The sequence below is a fragment of the Grus americana genome, chromosome 7 (assembly GCF_028858705.1).
Source record: "Grus americana isolate bGruAme1 chromosome 7, bGruAme1.mat, whole genome shotgun sequence".
Classification (NCBI taxonomy): domain Eukaryota; kingdom Metazoa; phylum Chordata; class Aves; order Gruiformes; family Gruidae; genus Grus; species Grus americana.
Genome location: NC_072858.1, coordinates 12,502,205 through 12,523,922, shown reverse-complemented (window position 1 = coordinate 12,523,922; position 21,718 = coordinate 12,502,205). Strand labels below are relative to the sequence as shown.

The window sequence follows — 21,718 nt, the reverse complement described above, 5'->3', positions numbered from 1 at the left end:
GCCCAAACAAAAAGGATCAGACAATTTTACAAATACTAATTCGATTTATAAGAACTTTGTGTATTTATGGGTGGCACAGAAAAGACAAAACAAAGCAGAAAACAACATTCTGTCTCTTTGGATAAGAAAAACTGGTAATGAGCCTGATCCAAAAGCTTACTGAAATCCATAAGCACAGACTTAATGACAGTGTACAAGAGAGTCTGCGTAATTGTCACATATAATTACATAAAAGCCTGTTAGAGGTTTAGTGATTGAGAAGACAAATGTTTATGACATCTGCAATCAGCAAAATTCTGGGCTTTTATGTGATGTTACATAAGAAAATATAAACGTATTATGTAGCTTTCAGAGCAAGACAAAAATTCTTGAAACTAACAAAGGAAAGGACAGAAGCAGGGAGGCCAGAGAAGCAGCACTTTAGGAAGGAAATGAAGGGACGAACCTATGGTGGAGGACAGGACGACAACGCCCAGTGAGATATTGTTAAGACATGTATATGATGACTGTCAAGTGTAGGCTAAATACACAGGTAAATAAAGGCTCTAAGGCATCTGAGGTGTTGATTCACTCAGCATCCTCCCCCCCTTCGTGGATGGATTTGAGCTCATTAAGTGCAGCTGGAAGATATCCGTTCCTATGTGAAATAAAACAGGTGCCAAAATGAATGGAATTATGCAGCTAGATTTACACTACACATCTCTTGTGCTTTCCCTATGCGCCAGACTGAGCTGTGACCTTTTTTGTGTTTTCCAAAGTAATAGAAATCTTTTAATCAAGACCAAATCCTTAAAGTTACTAACATAGGTAGCAGTGTTGGGGGGAGTTCCTGCATAAGGGCAGGTAGACATGACGAGTGTCGCTATCATTCCGTGTATGACATTACCTGGAACCATTGAAAGTAATGCTGGCAATGACTACATGATTCCCCTTTTCCACATATCCATAGATATTTTGCAGGCAGTAGAGACTGACTCATTTTATCAGATGGTCAACATCTAAGCTTTACAGAAGCCAAGGCTGCCTTTCAGGTTTCATTCTCAGAACAGAGAGGGGACACCTTGCTAGAATTTTAACTCCTCTGCTTTTTCCTTTCTGACCAAGATTTCTGCAGGTACTTTGGGGGGTGGGGAGGCCTTTCTCATGGGAAATCCGTCTATCAAACAGGGAAGGAGGAGGCAGATTCAATTCTCTACTTCACATTGAACCAGAAGAGGGCAGTGATCACTAGGCTCATTCAGAAAATTGAACTAATCATAAGCCAATAAGATCTCCATTATAGGTTCAGGTACACTAATTAAATAAGAGTCACTGATGTGTTGAGTCATGTGTCCTGAGTAGCTGGGTCTTCAGTGTCAAGGTCATTGCCACCTCTCTGGACAGAAAAATATTTCTGAGGTGATAGGAACAATATGGCCAGCCTGGAAGCAATACAGAGCTGAAGATCATCCAAGACCCCCACAACTTTATTCTTACATACTTCCATTTCCTAGTAAGCAGCATGGTACAAATCTGTACAGCACAAGTTCACTAAAGAACCAGATTTTTCTCCTTACTGCTTAATGGAGCTTTCCAAAGTCATCCCTTTCATGTTCTTGACTCATTAAAAGGATAAGGCAATGCTTAAAGAGCAATCAATAAGATTCAAAAGACACTCTGTTCTCAATCTGCCATACGGAGCTCCTTGCCCTAAAGGCTACGCACGAGTGCAATTTTGTATCATCTACTTCTTTTTCACTTCCATAGGGCACTCCATCCAACATGGGGAGTGGTAAGTTCATCTTATAACTTAAAATACATCTGGGTGAATTTGCTTTCATCACACAGCAGGACTTATATATATATAAGAGGTGTAGGGAACAGAAACTGGATGGCTAAAAGCACAGAAAACTCACTTCTCAAGCATTAATTCAGCTCTAACTGCAGTTGACACAGGCCAACAACTACCTGGTGCTTTTCAGCTGTCCAATGTTCTGGATGATAAAAGTTTGTATTGGTTCAAATGATGGATACATTCTGAGAAGGAAAAATAACCCCCACATAAACACACCCACCAAGGACTAATAAATACCTCTATTAAACACTTTGGATGTTTTATAAAATCCTGGAGTCAGAAGTCAGTATTAGCTGGAAGGCTACATCAGGAAAGTAACACACGTGCTTGGCCTTGTTCTTACACCCTTTCATCTTTACCTGCTGCAGGTTCATGTTGAAGACAAGGTACTGGCTCAAGCAGATCTTTGATTTGATCCAAAATAGCTCTTCGTACAACTGAAATGGACCTCCCTTATTCAATGATCAATTCTTACTGACTTGATAGGAATAATTATAATAAAGGCTTGAGTGCTAGCTAGTATAACAGGAGTAAATACTCTCAGACCTTCCCTCAGCTAAATGAGAGACACTTGGATTTTGGATTTGGTTTGGAAGAAAATTGCAACATGCAGCTTTCTCTGTCACTGAAATCCATTTTATTAATAATTCTAGATCTTTTCTCCCATACTAAACTAGAAATAACCCCATTTCCCCCCCCCTTTTTTTCAGAGCACTAACCAGAATTCCAGAAATTACTGCACATCAGAGATAATCCACACACATAAAACTAGGTTATTAGATCTCTATACAAGTTTTTTTCAAGCAATTTCAACAGAAAGTCTGCAAATTAACAAACCTTGTTTACTCTGAGAGGTTTATTCTATCTTTTTTCTGAACCAATTGACTCAGCAGGTTTGCCACTGAATGTAAGAAAAGCCAACTGCCAAATCCAATGCCTTTTTAATTACGTTAATAGAGGGGCTGGACAATGAATTTATACTTATCACAATACTGACCATTATTTTCTAATGGGACATAGATAGAATAGACTTTATAGCTACACTTACTGTATTTTCAACTACCTTTTCTGTTTAATTTGCAGTTTGATAATGCTAAAAAGCTAAGCAGTAATAGCAGCTATCCAAATAATATCAATAGTAAGAAGAAAAGCCTAACAAGAAAGGTGGTGCTGTTTTTATATCAGTGACCAGAAGTAATTTCTGGAGCACATCAACAGCTAGTGGAAAATGGTGCAGTTTGACTCAGGTCAGTGAATTAATACCAGTTTTTATAAGCAGAAGAGCTGACTCATGCAACCCCTCTAACTTTAACCATGACTAATCATCTTTGCTTCAAAAACCAGATTTCCTTACCCACCTCTATTCAGTACTTATCATTTTTTACCTGGCCTGAGCAGTCTTTTGCCCACCTTATTCAACCATTCATGAGATATTTTCTTTCCTTTGTTTCACCTCCCAAGTCACTATTCTTATAAATAGACACCAAACCCGGTTCACTTGGAATTTCAAGAATTTGCTATACGTGTGACCTTAGGGGTGGGTGTTTCAGATCTGTTTAATTTTACGTTTATTCTTTAATTCAAATCAACATTTCACCAAGTTAGCCCTGTGCTGAATTGGGTAATTTGGAATGAATTAATGTAAAATAATTATCTTAGCAAAACGGAAATGAGCAAATTTAGCTATGAGATGCAACTACATCACAATAACACCTCCATCGAGTACATTTACAGAGTTCTCTGCTACTGCAATGTCAGGGTGGGCATCTCATGTCAGAGCAGAAGTTCACTTAGCTTAGTACTCTATCTCTGATAATGGTTAACAACAGATATCTGCGTAAGACCTCAGGAAGCATGAATTCATATTTCCTCTAAATACTCTCCCAGCCTCCAATAGTTGGGATTCTGTGCCTTTCTGGGCCACAAATGGCATTCTTTGTAGGCATATTTAGACTTTTTTTCTGGAGCATAGAAACATCCTCAACAGTGCAATGCACTGTTGTACTTTCCATTTCTCTTTTAATTCTGTCCAGAAATCCTATCCTGGGTGCAGAGTTTTGTTGAAAATTGTACGCTGTCACAGAAAGTTTTTCATGCCAAATCAGTGTCTTAAGATAAACATTTTGTAGTTTTAATTTCTTTACAAATTCAATTCCTTGCTTCTTAGCTGACGTAGCCATTGATCAAAGTTCATTTTGGCCCCGTCACAATGAGACATGATGTTCAGTTCTCTGCCTGTTCCAGCTCCTACACATTGTCTGATCACAGCTCTTCACCATGCTGTAAGTAGACAACATGTTGTACTGTAAGTACAACCTTCAGCCCCTGTCCTACTATTATGCTTTGTTGGACTATAACACATTTCTTCAAGTAAGCTCAGCCTACTAAGTAATCCATTTGCTCACTGTGACTACTTCAGGTCTCTTTATGATTCACTACCCTGCCTGTCTTAAAACTTGGAAGTTATACCAGATTTATTACCAGACTAATGGCAAAAATGCCCTATATCACTCCACCTAGAACTAACCTTGCAGAACATCATTACAAATATCTTGCAGGAGAGGATTCCTTGCAGCTGACTTTTGATACACATGAATTTGCTGATTCTTGATTATGCCTAACCAAATATTTCACCAATAGCCACAAACCCATACAGCGACAGAACACAAATCACCCAACCCCAGCCAGTATCCTGTTCTCTGAACCATGCAGCTCTTTTATATCACAGTACATTCATTCATACTCCTACTGACTCAGATCACAAACTGGACTGATTAACTCACAAAGAAACACTAAATAAGAAGTAGAATCCCTGTTCTGAATCCAGGGCCCTTCTGCCCCAATCAAACAAATTACTGTGTTGAGGAAGAAAAGTCAGGAGATTGAAAATACCTCCTCCAAGTCTCTCCTAAGACTGCTTTTGGCTTCCAAATGCTGTTGTGCATCATCTTATTAAAGCACTTAGGGAAATAAATCAAAGGCTATTAAAACACTTGTGACATCACACTTGCTTCTTTGAGTAACATCCACGTCTTGAATTTACAGTACATGAGTGCTGAGTAGGTGGTGGACTTTAAAGAAAAAATAAATGTATTGGCTTCCTCCTCCTTTGGCTCCTTTACCCAGAGATAAAGCAGACTGGGACTGTAATGTGCTTTTCTTACAAAAGAGTTAGCATTGTGAAAGCTGTTAACATACAAAGAGAGATTACAAAGAATAAGACCATTTACCTTTGAAAAGGGAACACTTAGAAGGGAAATTTACTGAGGTCTTTAAGTTTCTTTCTTACTACCTTCATCGTGACTAGCCTTTAAATTTTATGCTGCCTCATAGCAAGAGAGCACATCGTCACTCGAGCATTGGCAGGGAAGTGAAGAGAAATTATATTTCCACAATGCCTGTAGTCAGTGCACGCTGCTCACAGCAAAAGGAGGTCAGAGTCTTGCAATCCACAGATGTCCTTACTGGAAAGGGCCAATAATTTAATAGTCTATAATATATATAACTTATATTGTTAACTAGGTATTAACATTAATATGGCAAGTCATCAAAACTCATGTTTCAGGGCATAAGCTGATTTCTCTACCGGGGCAAGAAAGAAGAATTATCCCAAAGGTAGTAGGTTTCTTACTGAGAGTTTAACAGTGTTAGTAGCTGTCATTTATTGGGTGCTGCTGGAGGTAGGCTAGGAAAAAAAAAAAAAAAAAAAAAGAAAAAGCAGACCACATCTTGAAGACTCTAGCAAGGCAAACTCATTTTGAGGAAGAACTGCAAAAACTTCACATTCTTACCTACTCCATAGTACAGAAGGGTGTTGCTTCCACTTAGGCAGAGCTACCATGGAGTAAGGAAGAAAAAAGGCTGTAGGTTCTGCCTCCCAGAAACCACAAGAACAGCGGAGGCTAAGGAGTTACAAACACAATTAGGAAAAAAGATTGTTTCATAACTTCATAAAGAAACAACAATTACAGGTGAGGTTCATAAAGATTTTGTTTTGCACCTCTAGTGCTTCTCCCATCTAGTAGTTCTTCCCAGCAATGTCACACAATCCATAGTCATAAAATACCTTCTGTGTTGATTTTCCTTCCTTGGAAAGAGAACTATTTAAAAGGAATGGGTTTGAATCTCATTTCTCTCTCTTTCGCAAGGATTAGCCTCTGTTGCTTCCTACAAGGCAAGGACAGAAATAGAGAAGACAGAAAACTGTGTGGGTTTCAGCCTCCTAGATTGATCCTTTGGAGCTGAGACAGCCTGGGACAATGTAAACACACTCAAACTATCAGTAAGAACACAGTGACTCGTTGGTAAAGCACAATGGGAGCTTAGACCTGCCTGCAGCTTCCTTTTATCCTCCTGTCTTACAGAAGGGTTATTTAGCACACAGTTTTTCAGGCCTCCTGTGTCCCTTTTAGCTTATTTTAAAAAGGTTTTGTATTCAAATGTAAAAGGACGACATTGATTGCAGTCCTTTTTTCCGCAGAGGTTACAGTGCCCATCAGACTGGCAGCCGAGTGCTGTGCAGTTTCTAAAGCCTGCAGCTTAACAAAAAATCTCTCAGGGACTCAAGACCAGCAGTCACATCCTGCTGGGGAAGACTGGCAGGTTTTAATCAGTGACAAGGAACCTGCTATCTCCTCAGACTGCCTTCCAGTGTCCGTGTCCTTTCCACCCAGCTCTGTTTCTCCCTTATATGTGGGAAATACTTGGTTTCTTAACTCTGAAGGGGGGTGTCCTGTTCTGCCCTAGGAGAAAGAGCGCAACTTTGTAGCATTACCACCATGAAAGAGCAAAACACTCCAGTTTTATCAAAAGTAAACAAAATTTCTTTTGTTCACCAGCAGAAAGATTATTTTTTTTTAATTGTTGAACAGTGTAATCGTGTAAGCCAACAATCAACATTCAGCTGGTTTGCAGGAAAGCCAGGCTAAGGCTTTGCTTGGCCTGATCTGAGCTGTGATCCAAACCTCAGCCTTCAGTATGGCAAAGAAGCATCTACAAGCTCAGTTAACGGAAGAATCCACCCCACTCTGATTCCCTTTCCATCCCATCCTGATTTGTTTTTCCAGCCAAGATACTTTAAGCAATAAGGAAATAAGCTCTCAGGAACCAAGCATGAAGAATCTATGTTTTGGCTTTCCCGTCTGTACAGCAATTGGAGCCATTCAATTTTCTTTTCACCATGTGAAAACCAGGAAGTGAGGCTTTCTCCCACCACAGAAAAGCTGAGGTTGTGTGCAGTCACCTGACTCCAGGAGCTCAGGATTGAAGGAAAAACCGAAGGAAATTAACAGGAACACATACACAGATATGGACAAAGAGTCTTGAAATACAGTAGTAAAAGCAAATTAGTAGAACGAGCAACATTTTCTGCAAGAATTTTGACTTGGGGGAAGACTGGATATCAGTCTCGCTTTATCTCTCCTTATGAAGTCATTTAATACACAATACATGTGGCATCTCAATTTCTATTACCTTTCAACTCAGCATCTCTCAGATACACTATCTATCTAGATTGCAAGATCATTGAAAAGAGATTTTATCTTCACACCCAACTACACAGCACACAGTAAAATGCATGCTAAGGAAATTCATGTAACTTCCTTACAGAAGAAACTCATTTGGGCGATGGGGGGAAATAATGGGTCAAAGAGAGAAGGACGGCTTTTTACCTCCCAATGGCAAAGCACTGTATTGGTTTAGAGTGCATTACAATTTATGTTCATAATCAACAGGACACCTCTTCACCCACCACTTAATGCATCTCACCAGTGAAATGGCTCGGCGCAATAGCAGGGGAGGCTGCCAGCCAGGACAGAAAAGTTCCTGAATCCCCACATGCTTCCTCCAAGCCTTCACAAGGGGAAGTCAGGCTGCAAACTAATTCCTTGCTCTCCAGGAGTCAAGTCTCTCTCAATTGTCCCTGTCATACAATCCAAACCTACGTTGTGCTCCAAGGCACAGAAGTTGCTGTCAAGATCACACTCAAAAGCTGAATTTGCTATCATATTGAAGAAACAAGTTGATTAATTGTGAGCTTTATTTCTCCTTTTCTGTTTTGTCCAATTATTATTTGGTAGGTTAGAAAAATCAGAAAAAAAAGGATACTTCCAAACCAGCCACTGTGTCTTGGCATAAACAGTAGTCAGTTTATGCTGCACAGCAAACGTGCCATTGGTACATATTTAAATATACATGGTTTCCAGGCTTTTCACTATGTCCTTCAAGAGAGACCTATTGACACACGTCTGGCTCTTTCTGTAGTAACAATAAACTTTCAATGTTTGCCTGGATAATTCCCAAGGTGTAGATCCAAAAATATTTGGGATCTGGATCTGAAGACCTTAGAGTTCACATCCCAAGCTAGTATAACTCACTCAACTGGAGTAGTTTTTTGTTTACCCAAGCTAAGCCCCAAATACATTCTTTCCTTTTTGTGATTTAGTGGAGGATATATCCCTCTGAAAAGATAAGTACAATTTTACTCAGCTATACAAAAGGAAGAGTGACAGCATAGATATGAAAGGGATGGAAATGGCAGAATATAAAGGGTGTTTTGCTTTCTGTTTATTAACTGGTAACTACTGTGTTGTTTGTCTTTCCTCTTACATACCAGCTCCAGTCTAGCTTGTCTGCAGTTATTACACAGCCACAACAGACGGATGAACCCCGTGGACCAGAACCAGAGATAGTTCTGCTATGTTTTCCCAATATCATTTGCACAAACAGGTACAGTCTAGGAAACAGATGTGCAAGTTCATCTTCTAATTTGCAGAAGAAGAATGACAAACTGCATTTAAACATTGTATGTCTATAAAGCAGCATGAATGTTGTGCATCTGTTATTTACAGTATATTGATAATATATGTCAGTATTAATATTCAGTATCTTGATTTACATGTTTTTTCACGCAGAAAATGGATTGAGGTTCTTTTTGATTTACTTGGTAACACTGCTACATTTCATGACTGGCTGCAACAGAGAACACATTTTTAATATGCTTAATAAATTTGCATCATCATCAGTACTGAATATTTTATCCATGCAGACCAGGCAATGAGGAGCACATCACTAAATCCTCACCCAAATTTGATCCTTCAAAATACTAGAGTATGATTCTTTAAGCTATGTCAAGGCAGAACTTACCTGAGACTCATTAAACAAAGATAGATGTTATGCCACAAAATGCAATGGTTATAATGGCCCTCATTCTTCAGGGAAGGTAAGAATGTGGTAAAATTCAATAAGATTTAAGTTTTCTGCTAAATTAGGATCTATTTAAGTATCTGCAGTAGTTTCCTAGGTAGGTCTTTTTTGGGTTTTTGGGTGGGTTTTTTGTTTGGTTGGTTGTTTTCCCCCCCTCTCCAGCTTTATTGGAGCTCTTTTTGATAGCAGACAAAACATCCCAGGAAACTTTGGCAACCAACTAGAAGAGTTGACTGTGCTAGCAGTTTTTATTACTGTTAGTCACCAGGGTAAAATGAGCCTTCTCATGTAAAATATTGATAGTCATATAAACCGCTAGGTCTCTAGGGGTCCTGATGGCTGAATAGAGTGTCCCATCACACCAGAGAAAGGCTGCACTCAGCTCCACAGTCAGTGCATGAAATCCATGTTCTAAGCCCGCTTCCAATGCAAGCAGATCTGCTGCGATCAAACCGTAAAAAAAATACTGCTTCCTACATGAGTAGCTGAGTGTGCAAAAACTCACTCTTCCCTCCCCACCAGATGCCCCTCTAAACACAGAACAGCCAGTGGTTCATATGTTTGCAGGAGTGAAAATGAAAAAAGAAAAAAAAAATTAAAAGACAAGAAAACGTCATTGTTATAATTTCACTAAATGCCTGTGGGAGATAATGTAGCAGCATTTATCAAGCTCTGATATTCAGTTAAGAAAAGTGACTTACGCTGAGCAACTGAAGCACCATATTTATAGATAAAAGCATTTCAAATAGTCCTTTTCAAGTTCCCCTTTCCCACAAAACTGCTGGTTAAAATATGCTTAATGAGAATTTCCTTCCCCTCTTTGTCAGTTCCTCTCTCATATGGATTTGCTTCTCCTACCTACTTCAGCTAAAAGACCCTAATCTGCTGTTGCAGAGCACACTGTGTCACTAAGCCACAAGTTATGACCTTATTAATGTGGCTCAGCAGGTAGAAAATAAATGTGAGTTAAGAACAGCCCATCTGCAAAACAGAAGTAAGGAACCAGCATAAAATGTGCAGGAAAATGATGAATACAATAACAGACATATCCTGTAAATTCCCCTCAAAGGAAGTAAGCAAATACTGACAATTTTTAAAGTCTCCTATCGCAAGAACTCTCTAGTCTAGAGAAGAAAATCTTCACAAACATGTCATCAATACTGAAGATGACACAGGTGACTATAGCTCCTATCTGCACAGAGGGCATTCTTACAGAGCAAGAAGCCAGAAAATTGCATGCAGAAACGTAAATCTTCAAAGCATGTATAGTATTTATAACCACATAGCTGGGGTCAACTCACAGCCAAGACATTTCAAACAACAGGAAGCAAGGAGAGAAAGATGTCTAACAGAGATCATCTGGCTAATATGGCAAGGTTGTATTCAGATGAGATCCTCAATCTACATCTACCTCTCTCTCTGAGGTTTCCATCCCTACAGTAGCTGCAAGAGAAGAGAACACATTCCTGTTCCTCCATTGCTCCTTTTCATTATCTAACATACTAATGCAAACCCATCTCCAACAATAAGTGTTTTCACCAAACAGTCCCATGCGTAATGGTGATTATAGGACTACCCAACATACAGACATAACAAAATAGTACTTAGACCTTAGTACCAAGTACCTTGGTGTACCTTAGCCCAATATATTGTCTCTAGCAGTGGCTGAGAGCAGAAGAGGATAAGAACACAGTAAAAACAGTGAATTCTTTATTTCAAGATGTCCCATAGAATAAATGAAGGTTATCCCTATACTGAGAATTGGAAATGCTCTGAGGGATCTGTTTCTTCTCTAGTTTATATTCCTAACTTCCCTTCTTGAAAGGACAAAGTTGCAGGATAATGTGCATTGGTGGTGTTGGAAGGTGCGAATGAGTAAACTGATGGAGGGGTTAAAACGCTAGTTCAAGGTCAAACAAAATTGCAATGAAAAAAACTAGAAACAGAGCCTTGGAGTTCTGTGAATTTTTATCTTGCTGTGATCTCTGTAACATTTTTCACCAGGCAATCTTCAAAATATTGCAGATGCCCATTAGCTAAATTTATTCAAAGTTCTCCAGGGAAGAAAAAAAAAAACCAAACAACTATTACCATTCCTTGCTTTACATATGGGAAGTTAAAGCTAGATCTATATGAGGCATAGGTATTTTTCAGAGTCCTTGAGGTTCCTTTATGGCATACATGCTAAAGCTTCCTTACTGGAGAAATCAAGAGCAGTGGATGACAGGCTGGAAGTATTAAGCACTCCTGAATTGGGGAGCTCAGACTTCAGGTACAGTGTTGGAGGGTAGGAGCATCAACAATAACTTCCAGAACTAATGGAATAACACATCTTGATTTAAAACATAAATGCTCTCAAACTAAGCAAATTCTACATCTTCTTATTTTCTGGCTGAAAAGCAATGTTTAATTACTGCTATTTTTATAGCAAGTTCCATGAAATTACTCATTCCTGACCAAACACAGAGCTATAAGAAAGCAAAGAGGTGAATGGCACCACTCATTGCTCGTCAGTCTCTCAAGGGCCTGAGGAGAAGTGTCCTGCACATCTTTCCAGAGCATCATATTTACACAAACAGAAAAAAGATTAGTCCTCCCCCACTGCTGTCTGCAGTTCATGGATACCACAGTCACTATTCTGACATTTTTATTTATTGGAAATGTAAGCTTATCTTACTCCAGTGGTAAAAAGCATCTTCTCCTAACTCTCACAGCTTAATCCGCTTTGTGATCTGAGAGATATCTAGGAGAGGAAGATAAATAAACCCAATACAGTCAGTTAATTGCTCAGTGACAGATAATCTTTTCTCCTCCATTTTCTTCCTCTTCTATAAAAAGAATAACAAAAAGTAAATAAAAAGTCCTCAACTAAAACTGTGGAAAAAGTCTGCTGAGAGGATAACAGCATAATTAAAGTCAGGCCCAGTCTGATGCAAAAATTCATTTACTGTGTACAGAAGCAGCAGCTCACTTGCCATCCAAAGCTCAGTGAGCACAGAGTCTTAGCACTCTAGAAGATTGTATAGATTCTCCCCATCTCTTTTCTCTTACTGTATTTCATCCCTTCGTGTCTGTCGCCAGTCGTCTCTTAATTCATTGTTAGTTTTAGAAGGGCGATCTCCATCCATTAGTGCTGCAGCCAGCTGTAGTTAAACTGGCTGAAAAATTACAAAGAAATGCCATCCTAGCAGGTAGTGGTGTGTTTATAAGGAAGACTGATTCATATCTTGTAGGCGATGGCATAGTTGTGTTATAGATGGTTACAGTCCCATCAGTCACAAGACTGCTTAAATCACCCAACTACACCTTCGAATGACAGATGTGCTTATAACCAGCTATAGCATAAATGACTTGTGTCTGTGACATGCTTCTAAACAGCCCCTCATCATTCATCAACCTTTTGAGAATGCACTCTGTGCAGGAGGTGAGAGTGGTATTTCTTTGTCACGTATTCAAGGCAGAGATTCCTCTTCAGTTGTGGGTACCTGCAGAACTACCTGTCTTTCTCCTCTATCCTTCAGAAACAGAACTCTTGACATCAAACCAGACATGAGATCAAGCTTTCTTCCATTCCCCAGCATCAAACCTAGAGGCATGAAATAAATTACAGTGCAAGATATGTTTCTCTCCTTCTCCTATTTTTTTCTGTCCTTTATAAACAAGCAGGGAGATTTAAATTAACATGTCACTTTAGCAGCCAGGAGGAGCAACAGCTAATAACCTCTCTGTCAGGTGCATTAAATAATAAGATATGCCAGTCTTGTCATTTCTTTCCATCACACTAAGAACAGAGAAAGCTGTCCTGGGGACTTCACAGGGATATTTATTAGCGACCTGAAAGAATACCTGCATGGTGTGTGGGGATCTAACAGCAGAGCCAGACTCAGGACAGAGCACAACCTAACCACCTGAGGCTTATGTAAGGCAAGAGGATCAAGGAATGACAATGAAGTGCACTGGCAACTGTCAGAGCAGTCATGAGCACTGAAGAGCCGATCAAGAATAATGGAGCACTGCAAGGATAAGTGGGTTGATTTTAGCAATCCTGATTCTCCTTCAACAGGTCCCAGTCCAAAGCATTTGGCCAGGGATACTGGATGGTTGGCAATGCAACTGTAACCAAGTCCTCCACAAGTGACATGTGCCAAGTGAAACTGAAGCTGATGGGTTCAAAGTAAGATAAGTGGTTCCTCAAATAATCTATGGAACTCCTTGCTCTAATGTCACAGGTACTAAAATACTTTAACACACTCTGAGAGATATTAAGAAAGTTAGCTCATAGGATATTAATCCTCTAGTATACACTAAAACCAGAAAAAAATATTTATACTCTGATAGACCTTAAACTGAAGGTTGAGGAAGGACCGTAAGAATGAATGCTAAGAGAATACTTGGAGGAAGTGTCAGATATTATAATCCTGTTCATATATTCTTTCTTAGACTGCTTTTTTGGTGATAGGATACTGGGATAGAGGAAACAATCAGGCCATTACTATGTTGTTAATCACATTCTGAGATTAGGACTGTCTGAAGACGAGAAAAGTGCACCACACTCACTAGCTCTAGGACTGCTACATTGCCAAAGCCCCAGCTTCTGGTACATCCCCCAGTGACATCCTCGCAGTCCCTTCTTTTTTAATCAGGGTAAGATTTATGCCATTGTGGCATACTCCACAGAAACCAATTCTGAAACAGACAACAGCATAAGGTCATCAGCATAATTTTGTGCCCACATTCACACACCTCATCAAGAAATGTGTTTTCCACTCTGATGCAGCTGCCCTATTTTCAGTCCTAAATCAGTATCTCAACACAATCCTGCATTGCATCACATGAGTAAAGTAGCTCTTCACCGCTCTCAGCAATGGGGAAAGAGGTGTCTCCACATGCTGAAACGCCATACCTTCCTCAATGACTGATGAAACAGAAGTGAGTATTTCTCATGGTGAAATGACTGAGGGTAGTAAGAGGAAATAAAAATATTTCATATTTATGAATATCCTTTCTCAAAACCATTGAGAAATGAAACAATCTAGCCTAAACCCTCCTCCTAAAAACACTGCCAAAGCCACAGTCCTGAAAGGCCCTTTACTATGATGTGCACACCATAGTAAAGACAAAGGTAGCAGAGAAAATAGGAACATTTTTGATCTCAAGCCATAGCAGCAATGTATTTGAAATGGAAAGATCTGATTATCCCCCCACAGCAAGATGAGAAACCATTTATCCAACTGCACAAAATACTAATACTGTTGAGTGTTCATGTTCCTGTTCAGAACAAATCCTAGCTTTTTTTTTTGTTCGATTTTTGGTTTTGTGTTGGTTTTTGTTTGGTTAGTTAGGGTTTTTTGGGGGGGAAGGGAAGTTGCTTGTTTTATTTCTTCAGGCCAGTGGGTGGAATACTAGCCTGAGTTCAGAATATACTCCAGGTCAAATCCCTCCTCTGTCATTCTCCTAAAACCCTGCTCAGTTCCTTGAACAGAAAGGTCATTCATTCTATTTCTGACCCAAAACTCTTCCTTGGAAATGAAAAACTTTTCCTCAACAAGTTGTCAAAACAAGTTCATTCTAACAAGAAGTTTTAGTTTTAAAATACCCAAAGTTTTCTTGTATCAAGACAGTAGCCTGTCCACCTCCATCCATGACCTGTACACAAACCCCCTAGATTTCCCACCAAAGTTTCACAGATCGAACCATGAGAAAACATTCCTTTCATCCCTTACAGGTCATGAAAGTACCACACTAGGGACACGTGAAGTAAACACTCCTTTTATCTCTCTGAAAAATGGATCTAACACAGGCACCATCTGCTCCCGCTGAATCCAAACAACAGCCTTAAGAAACAGACCATGGCCCAACTCTTTCCTTTGGTTCACAGAGTGCATGATATGCTTTGAAATCATGAAAGTATCAGGGCATTCCCTATAAATCAGTATAGTAGCCAGCATTACACAAGTGGAAATCAATTACCTGGTACTAATACTATCAGTTCTGAATAAACAGACATTGAATACTCAGTCACAGGTATTTCCCCAGTCTTAGTAGCACTGACTTTTCATAAGGATCATTTGGGCAATAGACTGCCATTAGATCCTTCATCATAAACAAGAACTTAAGGCTATTGAGTTCTCCTAAAAATAAACCAATTGGTTGATTTGATTCTGAATAAGATGGGAAAGGGGAAATCAAATGATAACAGGTTCATGAAATACGTTATCTAGCTGAAACAAGACAATCAGACTCTTTGTCCTTGAGTATGACAGAACAGAAGTGTATGTGAGAGAGCAAGAGAGAGGGTTTAGGTACAAACCTTCCAGCACATGTAAAAAAAATCCAATTAAATTCAATAAAAGAATTGTATCAGACTCTTCCTATTTAAGTAAGGTGGTAATTATTAACTCAATTTATCTCCATACCTCCAAAGAGAGCTCTCTGTGATACTTCCCAGGTTGTAGTCATACAGCTTTGTCAGAATTAGAATCACCTGAAGGCAAAAGAAGAAATCATGGTTAGTCTCAAACAATTATAATCTTATAGAACTGAAGTGACCCCAGGGAGGGCTTAGGATTCCTTTAATGGGTGCTTAACATAATTGAATGAATTGCTAAAAGCATTTGCCTGAACTGACATAGGAAGTATTTGCAGAGATGTATGTTGAGCCAATCAGACCTTTTCTTGCTCAGCTCCTCTGCATGATATTGCCAATAGGTTCTTCCCTTAACCCCAGGAGGCAGAGTGCAGTGGGAAGGAGCTGACATGCTAGACATAATATTTCAGGATACGAGATGAGATCTGCTGTATGCAGTAGTAATAGTGATTATTTTCTGCCCTGTTTCACAAGCACTGAAACTGCTGATCTTTTTCACAGCTGTGGTGCACAGATAACCCACTGGCCTGTCTCTAGTCAAGCTCTTTTTTGTTGCAGCAGATGATATAACACAAGCAAGCAATCCCCAGTTTTGACCTAGGAGACTCCAACTGGAGTTCAGGAAAAAATCTGCATAAGGAAAATAGTTCAACACTGGGACAAACTACCCAGAACATCTGTAAAGCCTCCATCCTTGGAGGTTTTAAAGACCTGGCTAGAAAAAGTCATGACTGGTGATAAACCTGCTTTGAGTAAGAGGTTGAACTAGGCACCTCCAAATGTCTCTAACAACCAATATTTCTATGATTTCAGTGAAAAGTTTTAGATTTAGACAGAATGGAAGTGTTTCCAGGTTTAGGAGTTTTATTAGCTCTTTTGATAAACATCTTTTCACTCCTGCTAGAACAGACACTTCTAGAATAAAATTATCCTATGGGGTTATAGGGGGGGTCATGTGGGGAGGAGGATGACAGACAATTTTAGCAAAAAATTTCCAGCAAACATTTCAGTCTGCTCATTTGTTAATATCTTTAAAAAAAAAAATAAAATACTGACTTTCAAGATGATGGGCTTTAACAAGACCTACATTTGGGACATAAACTACCAGATCACTACTATTGTTACTCTTTTATTTTGTATTTCTCCCTGCCAGGTCGCTGTATATCTTATCCTCCTCTCTATCCCATTAAAACTGCAGTAAATTAAAGAGGCACAACACTTCTTATCTGACAAAATCCCTGATCTATATACCTCTACATTATTATTTTCAGCCTAGGTTCCTAAGAAATGAAGCTCACTAATACACATCCCCCTGCTCCCTTGATAACATCGCCAACTTCAACCAATTTGGCAGAGCAGCAAAGAACTGGAGGAAATTCAGTCCCTATAAGCTCTGTGCAAGCTGGCACCAGCATGGCAGAGGAACAGCCATGTGGCTGCTTGTGCCAGGGGAGAGGATCAGACCTTGCCACTGCCATTTCCAAAGGCAAAAGCCATCCTGCCTCTTACACACCAACAGCCCCAACGTAGCCACACCAGGAACTGTCTCTTTCCAATACAATCAGCATGTGAGACAAAGCAGAAAAAGCATGGCAATGCAGGAGCTGAGGACATAAGCGAACATATAGTTACTGGAATAGAGGAAAATACAGGGAACAGAGCACACACATCTGACACCTCTTTCTACAGCACAACTCCATTAAATCCCTCATATCACAGAAAGAGGCTGCCCAAAGCATTTCCTATCTGCATGAACACAAGTCACATGCAGCTGATGAGGGAGATAGGAGAGGCACCTGAAAAAACAGTAGTTTACCAGGGCCAAGCATCACCAAACATCCTCAGAAGAAGAGCAGCCTCCCTTATTATCTGCTCCCATTTTAATCTCCCACCTCCCACTATGCCCACTTATTGCTTTATGTCCAGAAATGAGTGCCTCATCCTGCTATCCATAAACAACTGGCTGCAAACTCAGGTTATTAAAATGCAAACCCCAGGATAGGACAGGACGCCCCAACTTAGCATCTTGGTGACACCGCACAAACAGCTCCACAGAGAAATGAAGATGTGGAAGAATGTCCCTAGACAGGTGCCCGATGCCAGGGCTGCCCCCAGCCTGCCTCGCTCCCCGACTGGGTGCTGGACAGGCCCCAGCTGCGAGGCCCTGACCTGCACCCCACGGGGAAGCCACCAGGCTGCACCCCCTCACACTGGGGCCTGGTCCCAGCAGTGCCGAGGCCATGAGGCTCCCTGAGCAGAGACCAGAGACCTGCCCCTGGGCTTACCCAGCCTGGCCCTGAGCTCCTGCGTGACCGCCCCCCCCCCCCCCCCCCCCCCGCCCCGGTTTGTCCCTGGATCCCGATTTCCACAGCAGCTCCCTCACACGTTGCCCTGCCAGCCCTGCCCCATGGCCCCCCAGCAGCATGCCACTCCCAGGCCCTTCCAAATGCCCTGACCACCAACCCTGGACCCCACCATGTGCCCCTGCAACACCCACCCTGTGGCAACTGGGGGTCTATCCACAGTGACCCCGAGTGGCATGTCCCCCTGAAATAGCCCCACGGTGACTCCTGCCTTGGCCCATGCATCCCCTGCTATGATGGGGGCAGTTCACACAACCGCCATGACCCCTTCCCTCTGCTCCCCAGGGCACCTGACGAGGTGCCTCCCCCCCAGCCTCGAGGGTCCCTGTTTGAAGAGGCAGCCAACGTGCAAAGTGCCAGCCGCCCGCCGAGGCATCAGATGGCGGAGCTGCAGCGGGCACATATGCTTCGCCAAAGCTTGTGCCAATTAGGGCTTTGTAAGTGCTAAATTTCAATCTCCACCCTCCCAGGAATGCTTATCAGTGACAGCAGGGCAGCTGTCTGCTCCAGATACAGAACCGTGTCACTGCTATCCCTCCCAGCACCCTCTGAACAGGTCTATAAATCCCCTACTTAACAAACAAACAAAAATTAAGGGGGGAGAAAAAGGAAGAGGAAGGGGTGTGCACATAAAGCCTTTCCGAATAACAGCTTTCCTGATGAAAGGCAGCAGTGAACTCAGTGAGGTTCAGCGCCAGCCTGTGTGGAGACCTGATGGAGACCTTCGGTACAATGTGGGAGTTGCACAGACTCCCTTGGGTCTGCAAAGCAGCTGGACAGTTGCTTATATCTTTTTCCAAGCCTTGTCGTCTTCTCTTGGCCCTCTCTTCTGTTTGCCAGAGGAACCAGAGATGTAAATGACTAATGAATATTTCCCCTAATTAATATTTTGACATCTGATAGTTTTAGAAGCAGATCTGAAGATAGCAGGCATGGAAACCGGGCAGAATAAATAGGAAAAACAGTGGAGGTTCCCCCCCCCATTCTTTGCTGCTGGCTGATATAATCTTGGAGAAGATCATACAAGAATCAAGAAACACTTTCCCATCTGTAAAACCCAAGAATTAGAATCAGGGTAATTTTATGGAATACTAAGATTAGCAGTGTGTAATTACTGATGTTAAACAGACTGAGAATTATCTTTCACAAATTACTCAGATTTTTATTTTTTCCAACAGAGGAAAATTCACAAATCTCAAAACCTCCATGAAAGAAAACTCCATTGAGAATTTTAATTTTCTCACTTGAGTAAAAAAAAAAAAAAGTAATTGACATCCTGAAAATAATATGAAATGTCAAAAAATTAAAAGTGCCAATATGAGAAATCAAAATATTTCACTTCCAGAGAGCTAAAACGTCTCTTTTGTTCTTTTTTCTTCCCCCAGAAATTTCAGTAAAACCCACACAATTTTAGAGTGCTGCAGTTCTCTTGGAACTGATGGGGGAGAAAAAAAACAGCTGCATTCCATCATACTTTCGATATAGCTCTAACAATCCTTCTGCAGAGGCATCCCTGGACCCAGATCCATCCAAATATGCATTTTAGTTGCAGACTAGCTACATCTAGAACACTAAATAATATTGCTATATCCTAACTTCTTAGTAAATTGAGGATAAAATCTTAACATTTAACATTTCCAAACTAGTATTTGTATTTGACACCATGCTGCAGGATACATACACACCAGTTTGTGGGGTAATAGCTTAGATATCTCCACTTGGTGCAGATATCCTACTTCCAAAATACATAAGGGCTTCCCTATAGGAAGCTTTCTCATTTTTGTGGACCTGTATCAGATTCCAAACATCTTTAAGCCTATCTCTAGTTTCAGCAGTCTCATGTCATTTACTGTGGTTCAAATACTAGCAACAGATCTGCTCAAACGTATATGAGCAAAACAAACAAGTCATTGGGCAGAAAATTAGTTATTTCTGCCCTAGAGTTCAGTGTTTTCTTTTCCCCTTTGTAATGATATTTGAATAACCTATGCAAGCCTATGATTTTGGTTATATTTACTTTTTCAGAAAACATATTTCTCCTTTGCTGTTCTCATTTCTTTGTTATTTAGCCTGCAAAGGTTAGTTCATGTTTAAGATTGCTTCTTTTTCTTTCTCCCCCACTTTCTCTGTGGCTGTCACTATGTAGTACTGAGGAACCTAATGAACAGAGACACGCATATTATGTTGTTCTAAATGTCAGAATAGGGGCTGTGAAGCAGCACAGTAATGAAATGAAAAATATTGTCTCGTCTTTTTTTATTTCTTCCTTTGCTTTTGTTTTCTGCAACTGTCGGTTTTTCTCCTTTCTTTACCACTTACCAACCAATGCAAGCTAACAAAAGCAAGAGGAAAAGAACAAGCAAACTAGAGATACAATAAAAAGGAGGTGAAAATCCAGTCTTATACCAGCTCTGCTGTGAATACAGATAACCCTTCCTATTGCATGGAAATGCAAAGCTTCAGAAAGTCTGTTCTTCATTAGGATCAGCAGTTGAAGTGGGCTATCCTGCCATAGCAGGTATGGAAGAGAAGGAGAGAAAAAACTTTATTACTTCTGCATTGATAGCTCAGAGCAAAAGATATTTGATCCTGGGTTTACCACATCCCCCGTGAGTGCACCAACCATGACGTATAGCACTAAAAATGTTTTGAGTTACTTATACAAGGTGGAAAAGCCCCAGCAGGCAAGAAATGGACAGAAGACTTGGTGGGTTAGCACATCCACCCAGGAAAAGACAGACTGACATAAGAAGTACTTAAACCTGGCTCACCTGTCTCCCAAAGCAAACAAGTTCCCCATGGCTATTCTAGGAAGAACAGGGTATTCCCATCTTGGACACTATTATGTTTTTTCTTCAAACCAAACCAGCATTTTCAAAGAAACTGCACTTTGTTAATCACTCCTGACCTGTGATTGCTTTTTCAGACTTTGGATATGAAGGCCTGTCTATAGGTTTCAAGATGGAAACCCGTGACTGGACAGAAGAGACTGCTCTGTGAATTTGCCAGTTTAGGCCCTAGGAGGCACTCTGCTATCTTGGGAGAAATTCTAGGGTAAGCACAGCTCAATTTTTCCCAGACCTACCTTGGCTGATGTTCAGCTGGTCCATGCTGTATCACCGCAACCTTCCTTGCACTTCTGACCCAGGTTTAGTACTAGCTTAAATCTTTGCCTTGACCTGGTTTCCAACTGCTCTACAAATGCATCTAGCAAGGCTCCTAACAGGTTATCGGCCAAAGCTCGTCCTTTACTGCAGCACCAGTTCCAAGTGTAATGCAAGGATTACCTTTAACCTGACTTTTCTCCCCTGGCAAAAAACATTCAGTCTCATCAAACAGTGCTGAACTAGCTGGCCAGGAAAGTAGTGAAAAGTCTGCACATTGCTGCTGACCAGGTTCGTAAGACATTGGGAAGGAAGGGACAGGCTACACTCTGTGGTTGTGTAACTCCTCTGCTGCTAATGATGTGTGTCCAGACAGCAAGCAAGCCCACACCGAGCTATCTTCTGCCACAGCTACACAGAAACCCGTACCTGAGCCAGCTAATAGCATGATAGGTCAGGGATCTGTAACACTTCACACTGCTCACTGACAATTGCAAATTTACTCCTGGGAACACTACGTGAGCACTGTGTTAAAATGTGTACGCACTTATTCGAGCTAGGCTAACCAAGGATGTGGACTGGAACAATCATTGCGTTCAAGGTTTGATCGCCATTATTAAAGACCCACTATGCAAAGTGGCCTGTATAATCCAACTCAATCTCTTTTATACCAACAGTGCTCTCATCTTGGATACATTTTATCAGCTGTATTCCTACCACCACCACTCCCCAGGTCCTCTTTGCAAACACTTTGCACTTTACACAGCACGACGGGGTACTAAATTCAAACAAACAACTTTTATAGCTCCATGGTGATAGAGATTTTTTAACAGAAGAACACAATCAA

The 21,718-nt window shown here is 40.7% G+C and overlaps 1 protein-coding gene across 4 annotated transcripts in view; it reads right to left on the bottom strand.

Moving 5' to 3' along the window:
• Nucleotides 1-21,718, bottom strand: part of SORCS1 (sortilin related VPS10 domain containing receptor 1) — a 299,661-nt gene that overhangs the window by 192,163 nt on the left and 85,780 nt on the right. For all 4 annotated transcript variants that reach the window (XM_054832339.1, XM_054832336.1, XM_054832337.1 and 1 more), the window contains exon 2: nucleotides 15,454-15,521. In XM_054832339.1, coding sequence (XP_054688314.1) covers nucleotides 15,454-15,521 — 68 coding nt within the window. The remainder of the gene's footprint in view (nucleotides 1-15,453; nucleotides 15,522-21,718) is intronic.